The 21,105-nt window shown below is 29.2% G+C and overlaps 1 protein-coding gene across 4 annotated transcripts; it reads left to right on the forward strand.

The window, feature by feature from the left end:
* Nucleotides 1-3,379: 3,379 nt before the first annotated feature.
* LOC108334224 (uncharacterized) lies at nt 3,380-9,390 on the forward strand. Of its 4 annotated transcripts, none has more exons than XM_017569953.2 (9): nt 3,380-3,544; nt 4,657-4,736; nt 4,848-5,692; nt 6,134-6,252; nt 7,191-8,063; nt 8,152-8,506; nt 8,603-8,768; nt 8,882-8,987; nt 9,077-9,390. In XM_017569953.2, exons 3-9 carry the CDS (start codon nt 4,850-4,852, stop codon nt 9,192-9,194), a joined length of 2,580 nt encoding a protein of 859 aa, XP_017425442.2. In that variant the 5' UTR covers nt 3,380-3,544; nt 4,657-4,736; nt 4,848-4,849; the 3' UTR covers nt 9,195-9,390. The 4 variants fall into 4 exon arrangements, with proteins under 4 accessions (XP_017425442.2, XP_052726621.1, XP_017423703.2 ...); XM_052870661.1 differs by having other exon boundaries at nt 3,381-3,544; nt 8,152-8,530; XM_017568214.2 differs by having other exon boundaries at nt 3,385-3,544; nt 4,657-5,692; nt 8,152-8,530.
* Nucleotides 9,391-21,105: the final 11,715 nt, after the last annotated feature.

Here is a 21,105-nt window from a genome sequence, read left to right on the forward strand (position 1 = left end):
CTTTTGTCTAATTTGTTGAGGTTGTTTGATAAATTTTACATATTCGTTTGTGACCGTGATTGTTTTATGAAAAACTTAGTCATAACTTTGCATGAACGTCTCCTTATTTGTATATTGTGTTTGTTATTATATGAATATGTTGTAGTGGTAAAAAAAGTTTGCATCTTTTAAACTTTCATAACATTTAAAATCAAAACCAAATCTCAATTCTCACCTTGATTCATTTCTACCACGAATGAAAATAGCTAAATGAAATGGTGTTTATGAACTTGTTTTAGTTTTGTGTGTTGAATATCAAATGAAAGGATTTTTTAAAGTTGAAAAAATGAGTTGTGAATACAAAAGTCAAATTTAGGATAAAGGTTGAGTCACTCAGAAAGTAAATTGAGTTGTATAGGTTTAAGGGTATTAAAGTTAAAAAAAACTAGAAAATATAATTTTAAGCCTTTATTAGACTTCAATTCATGTATGTAGGACTCAATTATTTTCCATTGTAGTTTAACTATTTTAAGTTCGGCTCCCTATTCATTAACTCTTTTTAAAAAAGAAGTTCCGGAAGATACAATACCAAATGAGATATGAGTCAAACTATATCAAGGATTGACACCATTCTCTATCCAAAACCTTACAACGAGTTAACGAGTTTTTGATTTTTATATAGTGTTTTACTTTTTCATTTCTATCTAATATCAGACTTAAACTCACACTTGAATTTCCAACAAATTTCACTTAAATTTATGTTTTTACATCTGACTTAGTATAATTGGACCGTAAATTTACATTAAAAAGATACAAAATAACATTTAAAATGCGATATATAATTTTTGAATGAAGTAAGTAAGCATGTTCGTGGAGGTGGTTCTGGTCCATGCCCTACATCATTTCACATCCACTTCACACTGAAATAATATGAACTTTGGCATGTTTGGTGATTTTCAGAAGAGCACACACACTTTTCCTCCAGTCATTTTATCTTTCGGTACCCCCATTGCACCAAGTAATGCCAATCAGATAAAGTTAAAGAAAAAAATAAAACGAGATTATAAAATATTAAGAGCATGAAAAACGATTTTTTTTATACATTTTAAATTTTAGCTTTCTTTTATTCTCTTCCAAATTCGTAAACATAACTGTTAGATTATGAATATTGCTAACAAAAACTAGAAAAAAACAAAAAAGGCTTAAGCTCATCCATTATTATATTTTTTTTTTATCAAATACCAGTCGCTTTTGTTTTTTCCAATATATAGTTGGTATTCAAGATTTCTTTCTTCTGTTGGGCACATATTTATAGATTTTTCTAGTCCAATTAATGGTAGATCATGCACATGGAGCTTTTTGAGAAACATTCAAGACATTATTTAAAGTGGAGTTACAAGTAACAAAAATAAGTGCAATTGAAAAGTATATATGTATATATAAGTCTCTAATATATATATATATATATATATATATATATATATATATATATATATATATATATATATATATATATATATATATCTGCATATTGCACGTTCATCTACCAGTAAAATATCTGATTTGAGTTGTGATCGATGGTGAAACATGAAGACAAAGGAACATGACTATTCCCGCTTCTTTCGGAGCATGCATGCAATGTGTTCGAAAATTTGTCAATTAACAAAGACAATCATAAACCAGAGGCAGAAAAGTGGGGCAAGACAAGGGACCTTAAAATTTAGCAGGGGACGTGCTTTTCTTGTCTGTTTTTTCTTTGGGGGAGAGAACCACTTTTCCAATTTCCCTTAATTTCTAATAAACATCTGTTCTTCTCTCTCTCTCTCTCTCTCTCTGTATATATATGTTTATACAAAGCAAGCTTATGATTACCTTGAAGCAGCTTTAGTAGACATGTTTAGCATCTATGTTTGTATAACTTTTTCTTCAACTAATCAATACTAAACTAACCCATATCCGAATCTATCCACTGATTTTAAGAACTCAAATCAACCAATGTTTTAAAGTTAGTTCTGCCTCCACAAAAGTATCATGTGTTGGATGCAGCCTTTTCTTAACATCATCATCACCTACCTTCTTCTTCAAAGCCAGCTAAAGACTTATTTTTTTAGCTCATATAATAATTCAGAATAACCATATTTATTTTGTTTTATGTTTAACATTTTAATATATATTATCATATTATCATAGTAGACTGTAAAGCAAAAGTAATTTTTTTAGCGGTGTCAAAATGTAATTTTTTTACTTTTTTTTAACCATCTTCATATTATATTAAAAATCATCTCATAATTAATTGGTTTTTATTGAACATTTCTTTACATAGTTCTAATTCTTGTCATGTACATAGTGTAACTTCTACTTAAATGGCCACACTCTAGATTAGACCAAGTTTTGCAATATTTAGACGGTGGAAAAACATTGACTAATCTTTAACTACTCCATGTGATGATTAATTTGCCTCTTTTACAGTTATATTATATATGTTCATATATATATATATATATATATATATATATATATATATATATATATATATATATATATATAATGTGTGTGTATGATTGAAGAAATGATCTAATGATTGACAATAATTTTTTTTACTTTGTGAAAACGGGTTGATTAATTAGCTTTTCCTCTTATTCCGCGATTATAACATTTCCCTGGACCTGAATTTTATACTTTATGGTTTATTTTACAAGTGAATTTATAGTATTAATAGGTAACCTAGACCCCCACTTTGTGGTGGCAACTTTATTTGACCTGGGGTAAGTGTAATAATTCAATCTGGATAATTAATTGGAGATAACATATAAAAATAAAACGTAAACATGCATGTATGATGAAAAGCCATAAAGGAGTTTTTGTGCAAGAAAATAATAATTAAAGTGATAAATTATTTATGTGTACAGTCGTAAGTAGTTACTCAATTTTGTGACGTTTTAACCACAGAAGGGATAGTATCTAATTCTGTTAAGGTTTTATTTATGGAAAGAAAAAACTATAAGCTCTTTTTATTTTTCTTGAATTGTTCTTATCTGAAAAGTTAATATAGTCTAAATTCAATTCAGTTATTGTGACATGTTTCTGATTTGGCGTGACGTTTCTGATTTTTACTGTCGTAAGATGTTTGTGTTTGGTGGAGAAAAAACGACAACATTAAATAATTAAATGTTCTGGTTGCAAGGAAAATTATAGAAAAAGATTTGAAGATGTGGAAGTATAACTGTAAAATATAACATACCGAGACGGCGTCGTTCGGGAATTGGCTTCCACCAAACTTCACGTTCGATTTAAGATTTGGAACGTTTCGTCAATTGCCCGGAACAAAAGAGAAAGCGCCACGTGGCATCGGAATGATAGCTGCTTTATCTAAGGAAGAAAAGTCACGCAGACGCTGACGTGTCCGCATATATCAATCTTTTCTAAATTCGCAGCTCTTCCCTCTCTCTCTCTCTCTCTGTACCAGTCTCCGCTGTGTCTTTGAAAATTCTCTCTCTCTGATTTTTGTTTTTTTTAGATTAGGTTACTTTTTCTTTACTTCGAAATCGAAGGCGGAACTTCTTGGGTACGTTCCTTTTCCATGTTTCATGCTCAGTCTCGAGCTTCAGTGCTGAATTTTCTTCCAATACTCAAATGTTTTACACTCAGTTTCTGTGTGGAGACTTTTGCTTTGTTTACTATTGAAAATATTAGAAAGTGAGTTTATGCCTAACTCATCCCCACAAAACCGGCTTGTAAGGTGAGGTTTGCACCTCATTTATATATTATAATTTGGCCTTATCTCTAGTCGATGTGGGACTTCCAACACACCCCCTTCACGCCGAGGTATAGACATCTCGTGCGTGATAGTAGAAATTGGGTGGTCCGATAACGGCCCGATAGCGGGTGGAATAGAAGAATAGAATGCCCACTTAGAACTCGCTAGGATAGGCTCTGACCTGGTTCTGATACCATATTAGAAAGTGGGTTTTTAAGCCTAACTCAACCCCACAAAACCGGCTTTGAAGGTGAGGTTTGCACCTCATTTATATATTATAATTTGGCCTTATCTCTAGTCGATGTGGGACTTCCAACACACCCCCTTCACGCCGAGGTATAGACATCTCGTGCGTGATAGTAGAAATTGGGTGGTCCGATAACGGCCCGATAGCGGGTGGAATAGAAGAATAGAATGCCCACTTAGAACTCGCTAGGATAGGCTCTGACCATGGCTCTGATACCATATTAGAAAGTGAGTTTATGCCTAACTCATCCCCACAGAACCGGCTTGTAAGGTGAGGTTTGCACCTCACTTATATATTATAATTTGGCCTTATCTCTAGTCGATGTGGGACTTCCAACACACCCCCTTCACGCCGAGGTATAGACATCTCGTGCGTGATATTATGAGTTTCTCATTCTTCGACAATATTAGCTTAGAATTATAGCCAGTATGAAAACTCTCAGACTCATGTTGATTATTTTTGTTATCGACAAGCTAATTTTTAGAGTTTTTTATTTTTATTTTTATAAGCACTATTTTTTTCAGAGAATAAGAATTGAATGATTTGGTATTCCTTAATTATTATTATTATTATATTTGTTTTTTGCAGGCTAAGGTAAGGTAGAGTAAGCAGTAATTCCTTTCGTTGAAGTTTTTTCGAAATTCGGAGTTTGAGTTATTTTTCTTGACTACAGTAATACTGACGACGAGGACGAGGACGACGATATCAGGGAGAGGAATGATAATGGCAAAAGTGATTCAAATCCATGGAAATGTAAGGCCTGTTTCTGAGTAACTTTGATTTCCCCACTTGATATGCAAGTTTTAGTGCATTTGAGTCAGATGGATTGAAAAGATCTATGTGCTTGTTATGAAACTAAATTAGAAATGGCGGTTGCGGGTGTGCATAATGTGACTGCGCTCGAATCTACTTTCCTGAGGGAATCCCTTTCTCAGTCACCTGGGAGGCAAGGAGATGGAGGGATGGGAGGCACCCGGTCGTCTTCGGTCATGCAAATGTGGAGAGAGATTGAGGATGAGCAGGCAGTAAGACCAGTTCAAGGAAGACCTGGGGAGGTTTTACTTCAACAAACGAGTGATGAGGTGGTTGTGGACTCCTCGCAGGAAAATATGCCATATAGCAACCAGAGAGAAGGACGTGTGATAGAAGATGCAGGTTTGGGAGAGAATGATTCTGAGACCTGGTCACAAAGTCAGAATGAGTTCCATGACGAACAAGAGGAATTGAATAATTCTAGCCACGAAAACTCCTCTGATTTTGGAGAAGTTGAAAGGGAAAGAGTGAGGCAAATATTCAGGGAGTGGATGAATAGTGGTTCTAGGGATCGTGCATCGAATAATTCCCAAGGAAACAGAGGAGAATGGCGCGGGGAAACTGAGCAGGAAAGGGGCGGGGAAACTGATCAGGAAGGAGTGAGTATCATAAGGGAGTGGGTGCAGACGAGTAGCCCACAGAGAGGTGTTTCTTCTGGGGAAAATAGGGAAGAACAATCTTCTGAAACTGGTACCCAAATTGAATGTGTTCGTGATGGATTTATTAATCAGAACGACGGTCAAGCTGAGCATGCACGGAGGGGAATCCGTAAATTATGTGGCCGACAGGTGCTGCTTGATATGCTTAAGAAGGCCCAGATGGAAAGACAAAGAGAAGTTCAGGAATTGTTGGACCATCGGGTTGTATCTCATTTCCCCCATCGTAATCGTATTCAGGTTAGTGTCCTAAATGGATATCTTTAAGCCTTAGTTCTTTTTACTATTCCGGCATCACAGAGTATGATTTGTGGATGTTGAATATTTCCCCCCTAATGTAATTCGTAAAATATTTGACTTTATTGAGTTAGTGTTGGAAGGTACTCTTAAGTGAACTTGAAGTGTAATAAATTTAGGGTAACTTGTAACAATTGGTTGTATTTTATGCTCAAATTTGTAGGGAAGCTGAAGCGTAATAATTTCATCACAGGCATAGTGAATGGAGAATTGTATTATATGAAGAATAGAAAATTTTCTAGTATAAGGAGGAAACCTAGGAAAGAACAAAGGGGAAATACCATACGTTTGAATACATTTGAACAATGAATTTAAAATCTAGGACTTGGTTTGAATCCGGGCTTTGATGTTGCAATTGATGATTGTTTGTTAACATATTTTCAGGCCTTGCTTAGAGGCAGGTTCTTGAGAAATGATAGATCGATTGGTAATAACAGGTCCACTTCCATTGCAGAAAGTGAATTAGGCTTATTGAGACAGAAGCAGACTGTATCAGGTCTAAGGTATGCCGTTCATGTTGCCATTAAGTTGAAAAGAAACTAAACTTATTTTTTATGTGAAGTATTCTGGATTTCTTTCTTTCTCACTTGACTTTTCTATTTAACTTTCTTTTCTATTCTGGATTCATATAGCTGATGCATACTGAGATTCTGCTATTCCCCTCACCCGTATTGGTACACACCGGCTGTATTTGTTTGTTTAAAAATGTGTTCACTTGATAAAAGAAAAGACTGCTATTATATGCATATTTTACGGAAGGAGACAGTAAAGCAAGAATATGGCGAGGATCGCCTAGAGTATATTGATACATTTGAAAAACTTCTAAATAGTACAGTAAATTTGAAATGAAGGTGATTATTTTTAATAAGAAAATCAAGGAGTGTTTTTGGTTTGAGAAATTTTTTTTCGTTTTCACTTACAGGAAGCAAAATCAGAACAATTTGACAATTTTGTAGATACAGGTGAAAACAAATCAAATGGCCACGCGCAGTTCTAACTCTTTTTTTATTTATTTTTCATTTAAAATTGATATGTTTCTATTAATACATCCTTTTTGTGGTTTGTTTCATGCAGTTCTGCCCATAATCTTACTTTATGAAGATTGTATTTTTAAAGCTCAAAAGAGAGGTTTATCGTTTTAATAAAAAAACCAAAACCATGACAGAATTTATGTGAATTATAATAGGTTGTAGTGTGTATTTTGTTGAGAAAGGCAGACATAGGGTTTAAGGAAACCGGTGGATGAAGATCATTTTAAAATTACTGTTATGTAAAAAAAAAAATTCTCTACCGTATTTCCCATTGGACCAAATGAAAGTGTAACTTTTATTTGTTGCTTTAGCTTTATTGCATAAAATTCCCAGTAAGTTTTCCTTCCTTCATGTTAATTTTATATATATATATGCTTTGTACTAATAAGGTTAACTTGTTTTATGATCAGAGAAGGATTCTTTTTCAGAAAGGACAGTTTTGGTTGCAGTCAAGCAACCAGTAACCTATCTGATACCTCTTCCGAGAGTGATATTGATGTTAATGCAATTGAACAAACTGGAGCTAGCAGTTCACAAGCCGTTCCAACTGTACATTCTGAACAATCCCGGCCTATTAACAATGGAAGTGACGGACTTGAGATACCATGTGATCAGATCTGTTCACAAGGAACCCCTTGTGAGAAATTAGACTGGCAAGGCTCTGCCGCTCATATAGAAACAATTGATCGGGAATCATCTTCCAGTATCAGAGTTGAAAGAGGAGATGACACTGGACAAACTGTTGCTACGATGCCAGCTGAAGATTCTTCTAATGACCTTTCCCAACAAAGTTTGCAAATTGAAGATATAGAGGATGACAACATACAAGAGTTAAGCGAGGTACCTACTGAGCAATCTCAGTGGGGAGATATAACTAATGACGAAAGCAATTTATCAAATCAGGATGATCGTGTATATAGCAATATCGTTGGTGATGTGAATTTGATTGAATCTATTGCTCTGGAAGTAGAACAACAGGAAGAAGTTATTATTGAAAATGACGGAAGTGACTGGCATCAAAGTGTGGATGTTCATCAGCTCAGTAATACTACAAATGAATGGCCCCAAAACATATTGGGTAGCGAAGATGGAGAAAATTCTCGTATGCAAGAGCAAGAAGCCCCTGAAGCGTGGCAAGAGGATGGTGGCTTTCAAGAGGCTGTGGAAATTTGGTTAGGAGGACCTTCTGATAATGAAGTAGCTCCAGTTGGTAGAATTCATGGGTTTTATTTTCCCGAAGATGACAATGTGTATAGCGTTGAACTCAGGGAATTGCTAAGTAGGTACGTTGATATGATTGGAGTATTTCAGTCAAACTCTTTTGAAAACGAAACAAGTAAATTAGAATAAATAATTCTTTTCCTCTGGCAGGAGAAGTGTCTCAAACCTCCTTCGCAGCAGTTTTCGTGAAAGTCTTGACCAGTTGATACAGTCGTATGTTGAAAGGCAAGGTAACGCTCATGTTGAATGGGAACTGCAAGAAACAACCCCTTCTTCTCCCTTGGCAGAACAAGACTCTGGACAAGAGACTAGGGATCCAGTTGTTGGTCCTCAGGGTACTGTTAATAGCTCACTTGACCACCGTCCCTTGCCACCAACACCTCCGCCTCAGCCTTTATGGGATCGGCACTCTCGCCATGACAATTGGTCACAGAGTGACATAAATAATCAGCGCCTAGGAATTGTGCGTTCATTTGCGGGACATAACTGCTTTTCTTTAGCTGATGTACTCCATAGTCTTGACATTCAAGTGCCTATCTTTCCCATTTCATAATCGTGTTATTACATTAATAATTTTCTGACTGGACTTTTTTTTTGGCAGGAGTGGGATATTGTTAATGACTTAAGAATTGACATGGTTAGGCTACAGCAAAGGATGAATAATATGCAAAGAATGCTGGAAGCCTGTATGGATATGCAGCTTGAGTTACAACGCTCAATAAGACAAGAAGTCTCTGCAGCCTTAAATCGCTCAACTGGTTCATCAGGTCAGATTGCTTTTGTGCTTTCCGTATTCATTAGATTTTTCAACAGCCTTTAAACTTGACTTTATTACCTATGGGAGAATAATTTTGAACTGATAGTCTTCGATTCGTCATAGGAACACATGAGCGTGTCTCACCAGAGGATAAATCTAAATGGGAATGTGTGAGGAAAGGAGTTTGTTGTATATGCTGTGAAAGCAATATTGATTCTTTGTTGTACAGGTGCTATTCAGTGTCACTTTGACAAATCAGTAATCTTATTTGTATCTGATCTAAATCACTTAAATATTACTGTTGTATTTGTCTTGCAGATGTGGGCATATGTGCACATGTTCAAAATGTGCAAATGATTTGCACCAAAGTAGAAGAAAGTGTCCAATGTGTCAAGCACCAGTGGTGGAAGTGATACGTGCTTATTCTATACAATAGTTTTGACATTATAGGGTCACATACAGAATACAGGTCGTAACAGTTTCTTTCTCCTGGCGTTTCCAGGTACTTCTTTTTTAATAATTTTTTGTTCATTCCGTGATTACTGTATTTATGTGAGTGTACCAATGAAAACCTGATGGCTCTTCTGATTGCCATGATTCTGAAATGAATAAAAGTATTTTATTTGAGATTCCCTTTTTGATTTTTGATTTAGATAAAAAATCACACAAGTTGTTATATATTTGCATTTTCTGTTTTCAGCGTATTGTGTGTTGATTTTTTGAATAAGGAATAAGCACAACATTTACGTGACAAGTGAGTGATTTATTCACGTTTGGGTCATGTACGATATACAAAAACATTTTTTCCTGTAACTATTTGACATTGATATTTTGTTTCGGTATAATGCTTTTTCAAGTTGATAGGTTAATTTTGATTGCAAACAAATGGCCGACCCAAACCATCAGAAAAAAATGTATCGAAACTCTTAAAAGAGACACTCAGTTTTCTACAATCCTAATCCAGTGACGTAGTTCAAATGAAGGACACCTATTTCATTTGTATACATTTTCCTCTTAAAAGAAACTAAAAGCAAAATCAAATAAACATTTAAACTCATACAAAAACAACACGACACAGTTCATATTCTATATCATACAAGTCTCGAATTGGTTAGAAATAGATTTAAAAAAAACAAAGACATACATTTCTTACTTTACGGGAATAAAATCAATTGAGATTTCAATTTTTTTTACGTACGGGAATAAAAATATTGTAAGAAAGTAGTAATTTTCTTAAGATTTTTTAAAAATACTTTCATCGTTGAAATTTTGTAATTTATAATGTAAAAAATTTATAAAATATGAAATTGTAAGATTCCAAAGAATTATGGATTTACAAGCTTTAGAAAAAATTCATATATTTAAAATGATTCATAAGTGTTTTATATCTTAACCTTTAAAAAGGGTGAAATGGATTGTTATTTATGGTTCAAAATTACGTAAAACAAAGTACATTTCAGTAGACATTACACTAAATCATCAAAGATAAAAATAACATTTGATATTAGGTACTAGCCCATTATTTAGAAAAAAGACAAATAAAAAAGAAAAAAAATCTTACAAGAATATTAAAATAAAAACACATTTAAATAATCACCCATATTCAGAATGATAGGAACTATGCTGCTATATGGATAAATTATAAAAAACAAGTTCTAGTTCGTCAGGACTTCCTTACTTTATTTCTAAAAGAAATAAAAAACAAAATTATCTTATATAATTTAAGAAGATATTTGTATAATCTTATGATGTATTTATTATGTACATTATTTATATTATGATTCTAAAAGTACAAGTACAATATTATTTATAAAATTGATGTACATACATAAGAATTTTTTAGCACCTAACATGTTTCATTACTACATTCCTTTTTTTTTCATTAATTTTTGTCCTTCTCTTGTTTGTGAAATCTATATAATTATGAATAACTGCATTTTTTATCTAGTTGATGATAAACAAGTCTTGATCATGTAGCTAAAATTTTATCAGGTCTTAAAAATTATGTTAAAAACTCAAAGACATAGAATACCATCACATATACAAGTGAAATTAAAAAAGAAAAATTCATTGATCCAACAATAATTTATTATTATAATAACAATAACTCATACATTGAGTATAAAAAACAATAATGCAGAAAATATAAGAATCTAGATATTTTGATGTAGAAAATTCTTTGAAATTAGGAGATAAACTATTATCATTAATGAGATTAAACAAATATAAATAGAAGTATAACATTTCACATAATTTTGGGTGCAATTTTTTCATGACATTGATATTAATATCAACACATAAAAAATCACACAAAAATTAATTAAAATTCACATGATTTTAAATAACAGACAATCATTCTTCAGTCTTTTAAAATTTCAATTCTATATCACTAAATTTTATCCTGTCTTGAATAAATATGGTAACTTTTTGTTAATGTTTCAAAATTAATTGAATACCACATAAATGTTCTATAAAAAAAAAAACTTTTTAAAATTCCAATAGAATATATTCCTACAACTCAATTCTATAGAATACACTATGAATAAATTTATATTCTAAAATAATAACAGAATTTATCATAAATCCAATAAAAAAAACACCCACCTTGTTATGAAACAAACATCCACCATATTATCTAGGTACCATGCTGTATTTCATGTCTCCAATGATATGTTTAAAAAAAAAAACTCAAGTTTCATATTATCATAAAAAAAAACCTCAAAAAAATTACATGAATTAAACTTCAAACACATTTTCATCATCCATATAGTTTCTACCTTGTGATCTTCTAAGTCAAATGGAAGTTAATCTTACATGAACAACAATCATACTAAAATCCTAACAGGACTGAAAAATTATACAGTGAGACCATCAAATTAGAACAACAAGAACAACAAATTTCATACAGTTATGCATCATCACTTGTTAACCCTGTTAAAGTCATTTATGGATTGGAAGAAGAGTTCTACCTCCCTTGGCTCTACCTCTTCATAGAAGCTCAACTGATCATGATCATCAATGGTTAAAGCTTTCATCATCATGTGGGATGAAATTGATGAATTTGACTGTCTTTTTTTTCTTGGTGCAGGTGGACACTCCAGAATGCTTGTAACTTGGTTCCTTGATGACCAAGTTGGAGTTTTGCATTCTTCTATCTCTTCCTCAACTGGTTGAATAATTAACTTTTTCTTCAAATAATCTTCTTTTTCTCCTCGTTCTGGACTTGTGATTACTCCTTCACTCTCTGGACTAGATTCAGTACTCATTGAAGATTTCACTAACAGCCAAAGAACACCATTTAGTTTATTCATCAAAGAACATCTTCAAACAATGTCAAAAAAAAAAAACAACAAATCTTTATCTTCATAAAGATGTTTTTTGATTTGAACAATAATTCAAACTTTTGAAAGTGTCTGTGTGTAAGAGAGTGAATAATTGACATTTTTCTACCATAAATGAGTACCTTTTTTTATCTCCTCTCTTCTAGGAAGACCCTTTGATGTTCTTTCAATCCTTTAGATTTTCAAGCTTGAAACTTGAAAGAAAGACATTGTCTTGTTGATTTAGTTAGGAAGGAGAGACCAATATGAGAATAAGTCACTACTCTTAAACCATTTGAGTAATTAAAGGCTTTCATTTTGGAATGTTATGAGCAACTTACCTTTATAAAAATTTTATATTGTTAATGTTGGATTTGAAATGGTAAATTTTATATTTAATAAATTGTTTTTCCTAATTTGATTTCAATAATTTATTACCTCCAATTAATAGTTTACTAAAACATCCATTGTTCAATTTTTAATACCATACTAATCCAATATGTGGTTAATTTGGTCAAATATACACATAAATGTAAGCATACATGGTTTTTTGGGATTTAGATTTAAAATTCATAATGAATAATTCATTTTTCTCTAGAACATATTAATATATCACATAAAATTGATACATGAAAATATCACACTGATAAAAAAAATGCATGTCACAGTATAATGTACTAAAAGAATATTATATTGAGACATATATTGTATTGATCAATAAATTAATATACATAATAAATGAAATTAACACATGCTATACGTGTAGTAGAGTCTCTAAAGTAAGAGGATTAAAAGAAAATTAGGATAAGATTCTTGATACGTACTTATTTGACAAAAAAAAATATTTTTTCATAAACAAAAGTTAACTTCTATTATAAGTTATAAATAAAATGTAAATATTATATAAAAGAGTTTCTCAATTTATATATAAACTAAATGTACATTTTTTTAAGTGTTTTATGGAATAGTTTGTCAACAAAAGTCCAAAATGTACTTACAATTACCGATTAATATAAAATTCCAAATTTAGTAGATTTATATTACTAATTGAAGAATTACATAATTGATAAAAAGACTTAAATCAATATAATAATATATAAAATGTATTTACAAAAGAAAAACAAAACATAAACTTTTGAAAAAATAAATAACACTTAATCCACTAAGAGGATCTATACAATATAAAAGTTATATATATAAACGATCAATATTCTTTCTTATCAACTATATAAATTATACACTCCAAAAACATGACAAAAATGTAACTTTTTAAACCTACAACAAAAACAATAATAAGAAGTACCAAAATTTACTAAAAAGAAAAAAAGTTAAATATGGTGTTGACATTTGGTAATGTGTACCTGTCACACATAAACTCATCAACTATCAATTATAATATAAAAAAATTATCAATCCACCTCACTTATAATTTTGACACCTATTCATTTATTTGGTTTTTTTTGTCATTTCAAATCCCAACAATCATTCCATTTACCAAAATATCTATGTAACCTTTCTTGATATGTGAAAATGTCACTCATAAAATATCCTACTACATTTTATAATTTACAAAAATTCCATTTAGTATTACTGTAAAATCTCATTTAATAGTGTATAGCTATCAAATAAAATATTATAGATGTGAAGAAACTATGTTATACTCATCCACAAAAATATGTATTGAGTATAGAGAGTTGTATATACACACTAACAGAAAATATAACTTTTTAAAATAAAAAAAAATTATACACAACAAGATTTTATCTTAAATTTGTTCCATCACCCTTACCCTGTCCTAGATCAACCAAAAAATCTTCATTTGTTTATACTATTAAGGTGATCATTGTAAAAAAAAATAAAAAACAAAAAAAAGATAAATCAATGTACCATAAAAAGAATAATTATACAACACCTATAAAGATATTAACACATATAAATATTTATATCAACAAATCCTAAGACATGCAATCATTCATACTAGACTCGATCATCCGGATACATGTATTGATATCAAACTCTAGTGAGCTATGTATTTATAGTGGTCTCCACTATTTTATAGAGTCATTATCAATAGATTTCATCCTACCACATACAAGATTAATATTATTATGAATGATCATTGTTTTTTTAAATTATTTTTTATTTTGAACTAAATTGTTCGATGTTAATATATGAATCGATAATTTGATTTACTTTTAAAAAAATTGTTTTTTTGTTAAAAGTTAGCATTTAAGTTCAAGGTTAAATTAAAGAGTTAAATTTTGGTATAAAATGAACATTGTAAAAAAATTTGTATTTATCAACAAATTTTCGTTAATAAATTCAAATTATTGATCAATTTTATTAATAAATTTTAAAATTTAAATTATAAATAAATATTTTCTTCAATAATAAATTTTAATAAAATTCATAAAAAAATAATTATCATTGAATTAGAGTTTGTATTACGAAGGATAGGAGAGATTTGAAAACAACTCATCAAAAAATGGTTTATATCCTACATCAATTCTTGTAAACTATCCTACGAATGGATAAGTTATGATTTTATGTAAAGTGAATACGTCTTTTTTTATTAAACTATGCTCATTCGATACGGTAAAATTCTTTTCTCTTTTTCTCTCTTTCTTTGTTTTCCTAAAACAAAAGCATTTGCACGGTTCTATCTTCCTCTCGCGCTCTCACTTCTCTCTTCATCTTCTATTCTCTTTTCAATTAAAATATTTTTTTAATGTAAATTAATAAATATGCCTATGTAATATATAATAACTTATCTAATAAATTACAATTATTATTCTTCATGAAATATATTTGAAAACCAAAAGAAAGATAAAATAAAATTGAGTATGAATATAAATTTATTATTTTAATATAAGTTTATTGATAAAAAATTATTTGCTTATAAATCTTTAATGTATAATTAAATTCAATAAGTGTATTAAATATAGCATATAATAAATTTATTAAATTTCATATACATATTTATTAAATGTAAGATTTTTCATGCGAATATATGTATAATTGTATTATTAAACGAAAACTAATAGGCAAAATATGTTTTTGATCTTTGTATGTTGTACTTTTTTTTCAAATTTGTCCTTCGTAGTAATTTAAAATGGATCGATTCAATTTTCTTAAATTTATCTTTAAATGATGGTTATGTAAGCCACAAAGTGATAGAGAAACTAAATTCACATAGTATATGATTATAATATCTTTTAACTAAATTTAATATTTATTATCCTAAAAATATGATAAAAAGACAAAGTTCATATATCTTTTAATTTGAATACTAATTAATATTTCTAAAATATAAGAACTGCAGTCAAATTCAACGAAAGTAACCAAAAACAAATTTACAATTTATATTTAACATGTAAGACGTTATAAAACCGATAAAACAAAATATATTTATTTCAAATTATAGATATAACATTAATTAATATAGTTATCTCGAAAAGATAATTATAATAATAAATATATTTAAAACAATTACGAATAACAACTAGACGATCAAGAAGAAAATTTCTTTACATTATCGTCTGCTCATACAAACAAGGTAATCATTGCACAAGAAATAAAAAAAAAACACAAAATAACACTAAAAGAAAACAACAAGATAAATTAATGTGCAAAAAGGGTTTTCATAAACAAACATATAAATAATCATCATACTCTCACATTCATAAAACAATCATATCACATATATAGATTCATTTTAGACTCAATTATTTGAATACATGTCTTTGACATTAGATTTCACTGTAAGCATGCACTTATGGTAGTATTTATATTTTGTAGAGTCATAAACATACGGATTATCATCATACCACTGCAAAATTAGTTCTTTTCGCGTGTAACACCAAAATAGTCTTGTGGCTAGGACCTCCTGACATTCTCTTCCCCCACCATTCTTCTCTGTATGAGTTTAATTCCTTTCGCGTTTAATACCAAAATAGTCTTGTGGCTAGGAGCTCCTGACATTCTCTCCCCCACCATTATTTTCTATATTAGTTAAATGGTTAGTAATATATCATAATATTTTTTTATTAAACCTCTAATGTCAACGCGTATACTAAAATCATCATTAGATAGAATTTCTCTTTGACATTCTCTTAACAATTAATTAATTTATAATTAACATGAATTTTCTTTCCATGAATTTAAAAGGAATTGTATATATAATTGTTTAGATTAAAATTAATATAAAGTATGTTTAAATAACTAGTCCAAGTATTTTTAGAATTTAAAGGAGATACACTTAAAATATAAAATATTTTAACATTACAATTCCTTTATAAATAAATTAATTATTATTAGAGTAAATAAAGGCACGCCTCACATTTTTTAAATATCTAATATTATAAGTTGATAATATTATTATTTTATGGTAATATTCAATTTATATAAACTTTAAAGAAATATGAGTAAATTTTTAAAATAGTATAAATATTGAGAAGTTAATAATAATAAAGTAGCATTAAATAATTCATATGTAGAATTGTGTTTATGTTAGTGTTAAACATATTATTCTTTTAAGTGATAGACATATGTATATAAACATAAAACATTTGTATATATTACTTGTATTATTTATTGAGTAAGTCAGGTGCCGAACGTATATTAATCTAATCCTCAAAGCAATATTTGTCATTTAATTTTAGAAATAAATTTCTTTGTGAATGAAAATATAATAAGTTTACGTGAAAAGTTAAATAAAAAATTTTGGTAGCTTAATTGGTAGAAAATTTGTGGTGATGGGTTCAAACTCTTTTCTACCTTTTTGTAAAATAAAAAGAAAAAAAACAAAATAAAATTTAAAATATTGATAGTGAATAAAACACTCAGATTTTAAGGTATTATTGAGGGATCAAATAGGCCAAGTGGTGATTAAAATATTAATATAATAAGATAATATTAAAATAATAAATAATATTAAAAAATTATTAAATAGTAAAATTTTTGGACTATAAATAGCCATGAGAGGAGAGGTTATTCTGCACAAAGAGAAGAAGAATCAAGTGAGAGCTTGAGAAATAGAGAAGAAAGAGTTAGGGAGAAATTTTTAGTTACAAGAAGAGTAGAGGTTCTGAAGGGTTTTCGGGGAAACAAATTCGGAGTAAGAGAAGTCTGGAATAGAGGTATGGGAGCTAACCCTTCTAAGCTTTTATATTATGATTTAGTACTGTTTTATTACTATTCATGTCTTGAAATTCTTTGTGAATACTGTTAATGCTTACTGTATATCTATCTATATTGAATTTCTGTGTTAATATTATATGCTGTTGTTTTGAATCTGTAAATAAGAAATTTGTTAAAACTAGTTGAGGAACACTTTGGCTAAGGAAAGACTTGGTACTTAAGTTGTCCATTGTGACGCACCTCTCTTTCCTGGAAGTCTACTCGACAAGTTTTTAACTTATATCTTGTTGAACAGATTATGTACTGTTAAACTATTGTGCAATATATCTTGTTGGAATGAATTCATGTTATTGTGGTAGATACGAAATTATGAATTATAATTGTGATGGTAGGATAGAGGAATCTTAAAAACCGTGACCGCTCATCAACGTATCATCCGGATGAGTGTCTATTGGGTATGGTGGAACGAGTGTCTATTGAGTATTGTGGGATGAGTGTTTATTGGGTATTGTGGGACGAGTGTCTAATAGGAAATGTGGTATGATGGGATGAGTATCTATGGTGTGATTGTGGTATGATGGTATGAGGGTGTCTGACATAATTATTATATGATGTTTGTATCAAAGTAATTATGCATGTTTTATAAATGATTTGTTGCATGTTAACTCACCCTACTTGTTTGTGTTTGTGTATGTGCGATGATCGTATAATTCGTTATATGGGAGTAGATGAAAGAATGTCGTCTGATCCAGTGCCAATGAAGAAAGAGATAGAAGAATAAATTAGAATAATTCGAAGTTATATTTATGAGTTTGTAGTTGAAATCTGAGTTTAAAACATATGTATAGATATATATATCAACTATAAATTTTCAAGTCTGAGATTACAGGATGTTAGTGAGTGTAAATGTAATGTTACAATATATAAATTATGAATTAAGATGTGTGAGATTATGGGATGTTACAGTTGATTCTCTTTTCTTTATAAGTTTTTATTTTTGATACTTTTTAAAAAGATTTAATCTTTTTGAAAACTATAAAATTTAAATAGATAATTAAATATTTTATATTTGAATTGTTTATGGGTAACTAATTTTTTTATTTGTTTGTTTAAATTTAGTTATTATAATTATCTTAAGAAAACATGTGCATAGTATACAATATTTTAGTTATTATAATTATCTTAAGAAAACGTGTGCATAGTATACAATATTTTTACAATATCGTATAGATATAAATCACTATATACAGTAAATTTGTCGTCTTTTATGATAATTGATTTTAATTGTAATTTGAACATTTTGCCAGTGACCATCAAACTAATTGTTATAGAGTTACGTCCTTTTATCTATAGTTACATCAGTTAGAATTAGTTAATAAATAACATTTTAAATTAAATACCAATAATACCATTATACTTAAGGTATAAAACGAATTTATTTATAGACTTAAACTAACAAATAATTATACATTATAATAATTTTAAATAAATTACATGAAAAGGTACAATACAAAATGTTTATAAAAGAAACTTTTTTAAATTATTCGACACTCCTTACTGTAAAATTTAATGAATTTCAAAAAATAAGTATAACAAATATGTCTTTTATATATAAAAGCATGTATTATTTTTAAGAACTCTATTTAGTTAAACAATATGTGCATGTGATTCAAATAAATAAGTTTTTTTTTTCATTTTTTTGAACAGCAAGTTAATTGAAGCATTTCATAAAATATTTTTTCTTCATTAAATTTTAAATTAAATGAAGCATTTGTCTTAGTTATTCAACAAAATATAAAAAAACTTAAATAGATAATCTAACTTACTTATACGTTCAAAGTAAGATCTAAATTTATATTTTATGGACTTGATGATAATTATCTTTTAATTGTAAATCTTAAGTTTAACGTATATATTTAATGTAAGTATTTGTTTTTAATATTGAAGTTTTGAAATATATTTTGGGGCGTTTAAGTTCCCTTTTAAAAGAATTAATAATCTGTGGTTTATATGTTCTTCACATTATCATTTCTTTACTTTGACTTTTTCAGAAAAATCACCTATTAGTTCACAAAAAGAAAATGTTGCAAAATAAACTAGTCCAATTGAAAATTAAAAAAAATGAACCTTTAGTTTACGGATGAGATAGTAGATTGACTAATACTAAATTTGATCAATTTATCAAAAAAAAATAAAAATTTGAACATAGAATAATATTGTAAAAAGTAAACAAAATAATTAAATTCTTAGTAAAACTCTCCATTAAGATAAAACTGTCCATTAAGATAGTTCATATTCATAATCCTATGTTTAATAAGAATAATTTAATCAATCCTAAATGTGAATGAGTGGATGCATTGATATAATTAATTAAGATCGGTAATAAAAAGGTGCCCTGAAAGGTATTCCCTTTCTTTTTCTTGAATTTGATGTATTTGATTGAGCCTTTTCTTTTGATGCTAATCTTTTGCTGATTTCCTCTTCTTCTATTTCCTTTAAACCTTCTGAAGTATTTGTGCTTTGGTCAGTGTTACCATTCTCACTCCTCTTTGTCCATGTAAACTGTTATCATATATACACACTAAATCATTATTATGCTTAAATAAATTGAAAAAAAAAACACAATGAAAGTAACTATATTGAGTTACAATAAGAAACATTAAATAACTTATTAATAAATACTAATTAAGGTTTTTAATGAAGACAGAAACTACTTGAAATATTTCATCTATCTTCACATTACTTTATTGCAGTTTAATTTATACAATAACTTGTAAAGTCAGCAAAGTGACATTAATTTGCTTAAAAAATAGAATTAAAGTATGTTTTGGTAGTATTTAAACTAAAATTAAAATTTATCTTTATCTCAAACAAAAAATATATCAACATTTGGGATAATAACCGATTATAATTGTATCCAAATTTAACAATTAAAAACATATTTAATTCTAAACAAATAAGTCACATTAAATATTATAATTAAAGACTGAATAATAATTAATTAACTAATACGATACCTTACATCCCAAAGAGCAAAATCGAGAAGGGTTTGAAATATTTCTACTGCATATGTTGCAGAGAGAAGTGTCGCTGCAATTTTTACCAGTTCCTTTGTTCTTATGCACACCAAAACCCCTCTTGTTCAGAAAAACAACACGAAACTTATTAATTACGTAGGGTTGAATCCCACTAGTGTCCAACTCGTCTTTGATATCTTCGACTCTCACCACATTCTGATACGTTGATCTTCTTATCTGCATCACACTTATTCAACTCATCAACATCTATTTTTTCAAAAATTGTCAAAATCTATTCAAGAAATACCGCTAACTACTTCATAAAATTATACACTTACTTGAATCGTTCGATGGTTCTTGTGACAATATTTGACACAGTATAAACATAATGGTTTGTCACTCCTACAATCAAAGCAATACATGTTGCATTCCCTTCTAACACGTTCAGTGTGTTCTTCGCATTCGGTGAAAAATGTAGTAATTGATAGAAACTCTTCTAGCCAAGGTGGCACAACCATAAATTCCTGAAAGAACAATTAAAAATAATTTAATAACATAAAAGAAATCAACATTTAATTGTTATTCACGAATGAGCATTACCATTGCCATGCTGATTATAAGGAAAAAAATAGCTATAAGAATAACAAAGTTACTTGTTATAATAAGAAAAAGAAAATAACCAATGTGTGAGTTCTCTGCAAATATTTATATATAGAGAGAATATATATATATATATATATATATATATAAACATAAATATAAATATAGATAGAGATATAAATAAATAGATAATTAAATGAATCAGTTAATTAATTATATTTTTAACACGAATGCTTTTTTTAGTCTTCCCTTGGATTTATAATGAATGTTT

This window comes from Vigna angularis, chromosome 11 (genome assembly GCF_016808095.1).
Source record: "Vigna angularis cultivar LongXiaoDou No.4 chromosome 11, ASM1680809v1, whole genome shotgun sequence".
Taxonomy (NCBI): Eukaryota; Viridiplantae; Streptophyta; class Magnoliopsida; order Fabales; family Fabaceae; genus Vigna; species Vigna angularis.